We start from the raw sequence: 9,754 nt of genomic DNA, 5'->3' as shown, positions 1-9,754 counted from the left end.
TTACAGTACATATGGCCCTTTAAACTTTCGACATATGCATGAAAAGTGCTCTTTACGCACTAGGGCGAGAAAGTTGCACCATATGTACTGTAAAATACTTTTTAGTACATATGGTGCTACATATACGTTACCGCCCTAGTGCGGTAATTGGTACAATACATGCATATGTCGAAAATGTAAAGGGCCATAATTATGTACTGTAAAACGTTGTACAATACACGTGCGAAAAGGTAATTCGCAACTCGTGTCGATTAAAACACTTCCTTCGGTCGTGTTTCAATTTATCGCCACTCGTTGCCTACTTTTCGCACTTGTATCGTAATGTACTAATAATAAAGTAGTAATTGTAAAATAAAATTAAAACTTTTTTTATATTTTTTTTTTGGATTCAAGTAGGTACAGTGAGTAACAACATTGCATGGCCTTCTAATTATAACTATTATAGAAAACGGGATATTTATCATGTTTATTTATATTATTTATTTCTCGATATTTTGGCCGGTCTTGCAAGACCAGTCGTTGTGGAGATCCCTGGGGAGGCCTATGTCCAGCAGTGGATGTCTTGTTGGTGTAGATGGATTCACAAAACAAATGAAATAACATTTTTTCATATTTGTTATCCGTAGTTGTCCCTGTACCTGAAAGAAAAATAATATCATGATAGCACAAAATCTCTAATGTTATAGGAAGAAAGATGATGCAACAATATGGATTCTAATAAAGTTATTATTTACTTACCTAGTAATAATTGTGTTTTTCATTCATAGACAAAATTCCATAATTTTCATCCCCAGGAAATGTTTTATTTTACTTTATTGCAGTGAGGATGTCCTGATTTTTTCTGGCTAATGAAGGAAAACATTATATTTCCAAGAATGCCTCTTCATTTTGCACAATACCTAAAAAAAACCTAGAGTTAACTCTGACTATTCGGCAACCAAAACAGTAATAATTACATTATATAGGTATTGTTCACTGCTTATATTACGGAAGAAGTGAGAATTATTTTCTAAAAAGATCGGCACGAGAAAATTACAATGTACAATGAAGGAATGAAACTTACGAAACTTCACCATCATGAATTCCGCTTCAATTGAGTCTGAATTTTTCTGGATTTTCGCGGACCAGAACACCGATGATTTTTGTAACTTGATTTAGACGTTGCTATCATTTTCAATTTATACAAACAAATTGATGTCACAATAAACATGACTATGTGTCAGTGTCAACACTGTCAAATAAAAATGCACTAAACATGACGGCACTGCAAATCCTGCCAGGTCGGCCAGGCAACGTCGCCAACGTCATAGAGTGGCAACGCCGCACGCAACGTATTTGTACACGACATTTGTGACACACACATACGTGAAATTGATGAAAAAATTACGTTGATTTATGTATGATTTCTGTATGAAACAAAGTTTTTCTATTAATTTAGCGCAAACGAATATTCGAAAGTAGATAAATAAGCAAATATTTCTGTAGTAATAGTGTGTAGTGCCTTAATTAAAGCAGATTGAATTTTGTATGAAAATCGAACCACCTTAAATTGCAAATTGGTTGCTCTCAACTTATTCATTGAGCCAACGCATAGACAACTATTTTAAACACGGGGGCCACTTTTGGGGGGTAAATGAGAAAATTAAAAATAAAGTTTTTCAAACTATATCGTGTTACATATCAAATGAAAGAGCTCATCATGAGAATCTCAAATATTTTTTTTTTATAATTTTAGGATAAACACTAGAAGTTATTCAAGAAAATAGGCAAAAAATGACCATTCCCCCTTTATCTCCGAAACTACTGGGTTAAAAATTTCGAAAAAAATACACAAAATAGATCTTTACCTATAGATCATAGAAAAACCTATTAGAAATGTGCAGTCAAGCGTGAGTCGGACTTAATTACTTAGTTTTTGATCCGACCCCTACGGGTTTTTTTAAAGACATTTCACTCACGTTTCGCATAAAAATGTAATAAAAATTGTGTAATGTACGGAACCCTTGGAACGCGAGTCCGACTCGCACTTGGCCGGTTTTTTTTTTCATATAAGTATACAATAAAACGATATAGTCAATTGATGCTTTTTATTCATAAAAATAAATACTGGCTGTAACAAAATTCATCATCTAAGTTATTCTCAATTTGAAGCCTGACCAGGAATTTTGCACGCGCCATGTTGCGGAATTTCACTGGAACTAATTTTTTCATACTATACTGAACTTTCACCCTATACATGAGAAGAAACGGGCGCTGTTTATTGCTTGACAAATTTTGACTAATATTGACTAACAAAATTGCTTGACTAATATATGATATTAGGTCAGGCTTTACATGCATTTTTGTGACACTGTTTAAAAGCGATACAATGAGGGCTATCGTTTTTTTGCTCACCAGTTGGCGCCTCTGTTGATGGTGGTCCAAAAGACTAAAGAACGGCTGTCAGTCATTGAAGTGACAAGTGACATTTGACATTTCGAACTATGGAAAAGACCACCATCTACACTAGCGCCACTAGCGGCGAATTCATACGCGTTAGCCCTCATTAATGTCATCGTCATCGCACCGGATACGTAGTATTTCCGGATCTAATTTGAAGTAAGTGTAGTGAAATTATATCATTAGTTACCTAAATAGTTGAGTGAATTTGATTGCTTTTTTTATAGAATATGTATAGACTAATACTGAAGAAGAAAGAATATTAAGCCCAAAAGAATTCCAAATGTTATGCGCCATTCGCATACACAACACAAATAATGCTGACAGGTAGGTAACAATGTCTCAATAGGGGGTATTACTGCAATGTTCTGCCACCAGAGTGCAGCACTAGCCTTTTTATTAAACCATAGAGTAACTTATACATATTGCGCCTTTAACAGTTTTTTGACAAGTTTTCACAGACAATAAAATATGACATTGATGCATCAAGGCGGTTTGTTTACAGAGGACCTAGCGAGAAATGCGAATATAAAGTTTCGCTATCTGCCTCTTTATCGCTCGAATATGTGACAGAGATGTTAGATAACGAAATTTCGATTTTCTTGTTTCGCGATAGACCCTCAGATTGTGATAGTGGCGCCCTCTACGCAGTGTCGCGTAATATTCCCTATACATTTCCTTTTCTCGAAATTGCAGTGAAATGTTGACACGACTTACTTCAAATTAGATCCGGAAATACTACGTATCCGGTGCGATGTTTATCCGAATATCATAATTCATAATACAATAGATTAAATGGTAGTTTTATCTAATACGATATCAAATTTAAAGATTGGGTTATTTAGTCAATTATATTATGCACAGATCATTTCTTATCATTCTGGTACCGATAAATCTATATATTTTTTTATATTTTGGTATCAGATCTCGACAATCATTGCAAGAAATGTGACGTTTTCAATCAAAAGGTACCACATTGTCGCTTAACATAAGAACGAAAATTGCTTGTACGAAAAACCCGTCAGAGCGTCCTTATGGCAAGCGACAATGTGGTACTTTTTGTTTGAAAACGACACAAATAATCAGTAAAGAAAGTGGTCTGCCAAGCAATTTTGAAAAGACAGAACCAGAGACTTAACTGACTTCGTGACTAGCTGAATTTCGAACCCACCCATACTCACAGTTGCGAATGTGTGCGTGTAGCGCACACGAGAAAATCGGCGCGTTGGAAAATCAGTTTCTTCTTAAGTGGGATTTACATTACGAAATTAGTGTCATGCATGTTGAAATCAGTTTCACGAAAGTAGTTTCGATATATGCGAAAGTGATTTCATGAAATAATTAGTGTTGTGAAATTCACAGTATCGCAGTGACCGCGGCACTATCAGCATCTAAGCTACAAGTCCGGCACTTTCACGACACTAGGTTTCACGTCGCATTTACACTACGAAATTAGTTGCATGGCACTAATTTCACCTAAAAATCGCGCAGGACACGAAATTGATATGCTTTCATGAAATTAATGCATGCATTACGAAAATATTAAATTACACGTGGAACTGTTGGTAAAACTAATATCACAAAATAAAACTATGAAAACGGATTATATCGCGTATATTGAATTTATAATACATCCCGACGTTTCGAACCCTTTACAGCGTTCGTGGTCAACGGGTGACCCGTTGCCACCCGTTGACCACGAACGCGGTAACCGAAGACAATATAATGTCACAAAATCAATTTCACGCCACCAATTTCGTAATGTTAATTCCGCTTAAAGTAACGTCTCCTCTCGTAGGGTTGGAACTCTGTGGATTTGACTAATCTGCAGGGGTTAAATGTAGAAGATGATGGCGGGAACCTGTCCGTCCTCGACCGAGGTCCCGTTGTTGTTGCCGGCCGCGTACGAGAACTGAAACACCACCTTGTCCCCGTTGTTGCACTCCACCGTCACCCGGCGGAGACCTTTGGTGCCGTAGTACGAATCCGTGCCCTGGTAATGGGAAATTGCACGTTAGGCCCACTTGCACCATTCCACTAATCCGGGTTAACCGGTTAAACCTGGAGCACAGAATAAGTAATAGTATTATCATACAGAGCGGCCACGCCCCGCCCCGCCCCGACTCAAATCCCCCCGCCCCGCGACAGGATTCCGGCAACTCAGTACTATCATAGAGTAACTTATACTAGAGCGGTACTGTCATGGTAAATTTTGTAACCCCAGTAAATTCACTGCCATCTGTCGACACACTTTAAAACTAAAAATGAAGATTTATAAAAATACGATAGAATGTATTTAAATATAGATAAATGATTTTTTTTATTTGCATTAATTATTTTTATGATTTTGACCCATGTTCTTTCACTGATATGCGTTAAAATTGTAAAATAACAAACGAAACCGTCAACGCCATCTATTCGACTGTAGGCCAAAACTAGTAGCGCCCTCTGAACGAAAATCAAATTTTCTTGATTTTCGAGGCACGTTTTTTCCTTAGACTGTATCCATCTATTACGGAGTCATATCTATCTTTGGTACTATTTTTAAGCAACTTACTCACACTATGACGCATGACGCGTGTACAGACGTGCCGTTCACACATAGAAACGCGTGGCTTTTGATGTGTAGCGTGTCCGCCCTGTGCCTGGAGTTACCATGTACCAGTACCAAAGACTATGTAACTCGGTATTAGATGGATACAGTCTAAGGAAAAAACGTGTCTCGAAAATGAAGAAAATTTGATTCTCGAACAGATGACGCCACTACGTTTTACCTTTGGCCTACTCTCGAATAGATGGCGTTGACGGTTTCGTTTGTTATTTAACAATTTTAACGCATATTAGTGAAAGGACATGGGTCATAATCATATAAAAATGGCGCGGAACATGTCGTCGGTGTTACCTTGAGTTTAGCGCTGGCTATGTAGGAAGTGTTGGGCAGGATCTCGACGGGCTCCTTGAACATGTCGTCGGTGTTACCTTGAGTTTAGCGCTGGCTATGTAGGAAGTGTTGGGCAGGATCTCGACGGGCTCCTTGAACATGTCGTCGGTGTTACCTTGAGTTTAGCGCTGGCTATGTAGGAAGTGTTGGGCAGGATCTCGACGGGCTCCTTGAACATGTCGTCGGTGTTACCTTGAGTTTAGCGCTGGCTATGTAGGAAGTGTTGGGCAGGATCTCGACGGGCTCCTTGAACATGTCGTCGGTGTTACCTTGAGTTTAGCGCTGGCTATGTAGGAAGTGTTGGGCAGGATCTCGACGGGCTCCTTGAACATGGCACGGAACGTGTCGTCGGTGCCGTCGCAGCAGAACGTCGTTGTGTTGGAGCCGCATACTTTCTTTGTTGCTAGGTGGATTATCTAAAAGATAAGATACTATTTGAAAAAGAAATGTTTTTATTTTTTCAGAAAGTGTGCCACTTACACATCTAATCATCTTAATCTTTAAAAAGCATTGGTGCGGTAAGGCTTCCAAACTTTGTACTAGTCCATAGAGTTTTTGTTTATCAGTTTTTTTTATAGTGTTAAAAAACCGGCCGTGCGAGTCGGACTCGCGCACGAAGGGTTCCGTACCATTACGCAAAAAGGCAAAAAAATCACATTTGTTGTATATGTATGGGAGCCCCACTTAAATATTTATTTTATTCTGTTTTTAGTATTTGTTGTTATAGCGGCAACAGGAATACATCATCTGTGAAAATTTCAACTTTCTAGCTATCACGGTTCATGAGATACAGTCTGGTGACAGTGGTGACAGACGGACGGACTGACAGCGAAGTCTTAGTAATAGGATCCCGTTTTCACCCTTTGGGTACGGAACCCTAAAAAGGATAAAAACACTGTGGAAATTGAACTAATCCCAGAAAAGGTTCCGCACCCCTCTGAAAAGGCAGGTGTCTATTTCGTAAAAATTGTGCCTGCACAAATGCTGATTAAGTTGCCAAGCGGTTCCCGTAGCTGTGGCAAGCCGCGACTATGCTAGGAGGATTAAATCCTTCTGTCCGAAGGGAAAACCGCCCAGAAATAGGAGCCCCACTTGCGGGGCTCCGTTTAGTTGTTGTAGAGGAAAGGTTTTTGGAAAAGAAAGACTTAGTAGTGCTGTGGGGCCATGGTAAAAATAAAGTTCAAGTCTCACTGTGCCAGATTTGCATTTGGACAAAAAGCAAGAGCCCTAAGTCTCCCTGTGCCAGATTCGTATTTGGACAAAAAAGCAAGAGGCCTAATTCTCCCTGTACCAGATTCGCATTTGGACAAAAAAGCAAGATACCTGTCTCCCTGTGCCAGATTCGCATTTGGACAAAAAAGCAAGAGGCCTAAGTCTCCCTGTGCCAGATTCATATTTGGACAAAAAAGCAAGAGGCCTAAGTCTCCCTGAGCCAGATTCGCATTTGGACCAAAACGCAACAAGCCTTATTCTCGATTGGACTAGGCATAACGCGAATTAGTCAGACTACGTTTTAGGCACACCCGGACAGAACAGACAGATAAAAACTGAGCACTAGTATTTCCCCAAAATTTCAATGAATTTAAGACTGACCTAGACAAGCATAATGCAAGAACCTTGTTAAGATGGCTGGATACAGGCATGGTCAGTTTTTACAACTGCCTGCCTGCTAATACTCTAAGCGCCACTTGCACCATTCCACTAACTTGGGGTTAACCGGTTAAAGCATTAAACCAGTGTCAAATTGTACCCATGGTTGAGTGAATGGCGCAAGTAGTGCTAATACTATTTGTCAATGACTGCAACAGGTTTAAAGTGTCAGTTAATATGAAATAGAAACTTCCGTACTGTATGTACCGTCTTGAACAGAAAGTGAAAAGTGTTTAACAAACCTGCAGATGTACTTCATACTCCGTCGGCCCGAAATATGAGCCATAAAGTCCAAATCCCACTACAAATATTCTTTGGTCTACTGTAAACCGTATCCGATCAGTGGTTCCACTGTAACCCCATCGTGACTCCGTCTGAGGAAACCTGTTCACTGTTAACTCCTTCCCAGTCATACAACATCTCGGTGTGTCTAGAAACCCAACATTAGGTTTAGGGTTTACGGTAAAATAAAGAAACAGTTGAACTATTTCTCGGTCATCAAGTAAACCACTTTGTGCCGGACCCATTGCAAATTCTTCAACAGACATTAGAGGGAAGCGGATGGCGTTGAAAGCTTGTCCTAATGCTGTGCGTTGGTTGGTGGGGGTTACGGGGAGTTGTCTACGGATGCACTCAGCTTCTGACCAGCGTAGTACCGCTGAGAATATTTTGGCTTCTCTGATGCGTAGGGTGTCCCTGAAATCACATAATATGCTTTTTATATCCTGTAGGTGAATTAGTTGTTTGACAATTTGTAGTGTTAAATAATATAAGGGAGCTCCTACAAAAACCAGTCTGGTTTAGCATATTACTTATTTAATCAAATGAATGATGAATAACTGAAAAATATTCAGTCTAATTTACGTTAAATTTAGATCAGTACGATTTAGTTGCGTCGGTTCAGTCGCTTCCTGCTGTCTGTCTGTCCCTATGCGTGCTTAGATCTTTAAAACTATACAACGGATTTCGATGCGGTTTTTGTAGTAGATAGAGTGATTCAAGAGGAAGGTTTATATGAATAATACATCAGCATTGCACCCGTGCGAAACCGGGGCGGGTCGCTAGTTGTTAATATTTGTGACTATCAGACATTGTTGTTTATCAATATCACATACAAAATAGCCGGGCTCGCGCGCTGCAAACGAACGGTTGCCAACCGCCGTTCTATTTCATACAGCTCTTAAAAATAATTTACCTTTCTAAAACTGCATTCAAGGTATCCTGATCAATATCAGTAAAACCTTCAGCATTTAAAGCATCAGCTGTATTCTTATCTATCATCTCTAAGCAAAGAGCAGCTAGTTGCGGCTCGTCAAACAACCTCGCTTGTGTCAGTAGCAGGAAAGCATTGTCCGTACCCAAGTTACTCTTAAGAAAATCCACACAATGCTCCTCTAAAGCGGCCACCGCATACTTCTTAGCAGTGTACAGAGTTGTCATAACACTCTCCGGGCCAATTCGAACTTCATCCGAGTATAGGAACTTAAGTAAATGGAGAAACGCTGCCGGCTCCACATCAGGTAACTCTACTTCGTCAGATTTGGTCGCTAGGACGCCATTGAACATCACATCGAAGACCGCACTGCCGACGGAAAGGACAAATTTGTGCGCGGGTATGACTTGCTGGTTCGCCTCCCTACCCACAATAAAATGGACGTCGCACAGTATTTCGTTGTTGAAGAGAAAGGACAGGCGTTCCTTGACGGTCGTTTTGGTCGCTTGCCAGTTGTGTAATCGGCCGCCGCTGCTGTTCGTAGGTTGAAGATTCTCGATGGCAGACGACGACGCGATCGCCTCGCAAGACGGCCCGCTTTCTTCGTCAGGCGCGTTGCTCCCTTGCCTCGCCTGCTGGTTAGAAGGCAGCATGTTCTGCGGCGGAACCTCGTCCCCGTTCCCCCCATCGTCCAGCCTCACGTTAAGCAATCTATTTACTACATCGTTCTTAAACACAGGAGCCATTACAAACTTCACCCGTTGCACATATCAGTCGAAAACGCCGCGCGAATTCGCAATTGGAACCTAAATTGACGAACTGGCAGACTATTATCTGAATATTGGAATAAATTGGTGTGAATTTGTGATTGTAATGACCAAGAGTTTTGTTTATTTATGTACGAAATGTCTCGACAAATTAGTTTTATTTAATGTTTTATGACACAAGTGACATGTCAGTGAGCTGAGCGAAATGTAAAAACAAAAAAAAATGTTGCCAGTAATTTAGTTCCAAAAACTACCATGAACGGATATTATACCTGTAAACCTCTCCACACTCGTGTCTGGAGCGGCTTAATAAATATGCTAACGCCAAATGGAAATTTGAATATCTTTCAATGTCATCTTATCAACAAGATTAAAATATTATATTTTTAATTATGCTTTTAATATAAAATTTTAGCGACGACGACGGAGCTATGACCGAACGCGTTGATCGTATCCAATTCAATACATTCGATAACAAAACTGAAGACTGGGATTATTATATCCAGCGCTTCGAAATTGAATTACAAATTCACGGCCTCGACAAAGAAATTTCTGAAGACAAACGAAAACAACTTCTTCTCTCTCAGACTGGACTTGCAGCCTTCAAGGTACTAGTAGATTACTATTGACCAGCCGTCGTTACTACGAAGTCGTACGATGACCTATAAAAGGTTCTTAACGAATATTATGGCAAAAAAACGTATTGATCCGATGCCGGTGAACATGCCAAACGTCATGACGTCC

The 9,754-nt window shown here is 39.9% G+C and overlaps 1 protein-coding gene across 1 annotated transcript; it reads right to left on the bottom strand.

Moving 5' to 3' along the window:
- Nucleotides 1–4,138: 4,138 nt before the first annotated feature.
- On the bottom strand, nt 4,139–9,201 carry LOC134748767 (BTB/POZ domain-containing protein 2-like). Its single transcript, XM_063683546.1, has 4 exons — nt 8,226–9,201; nt 7,273–7,726; nt 5,650–5,796; nt 4,139–4,432 (listed from the first exon to the last, which is right to left on the bottom strand). The coding sequence occupies exons 1-4, from the start codon at nt 8,987–8,989 to the stop codon at nt 4,274–4,276; spliced, it is 1,524 nt and encodes a 507-aa protein (XP_063539616.1). The 5' UTR covers nt 8,990–9,201; the 3' UTR covers nt 4,139–4,273.
- Nucleotides 9,202–9,754: the final 553 nt, after the last annotated feature.

This window comes from Cydia strobilella, chromosome 17, assembly GCF_947568885.1.
Source record: "Cydia strobilella chromosome 17, ilCydStro3.1, whole genome shotgun sequence".
In the NCBI taxonomy this organism is placed as follows: Eukaryota; Metazoa; Arthropoda; class Insecta; order Lepidoptera; family Tortricidae; genus Cydia; species Cydia strobilella.
The sequence above is the reverse complement of the archived record's forward strand: the minus strand, read 5'-3'. Positions and strand labels throughout refer to the sequence as shown.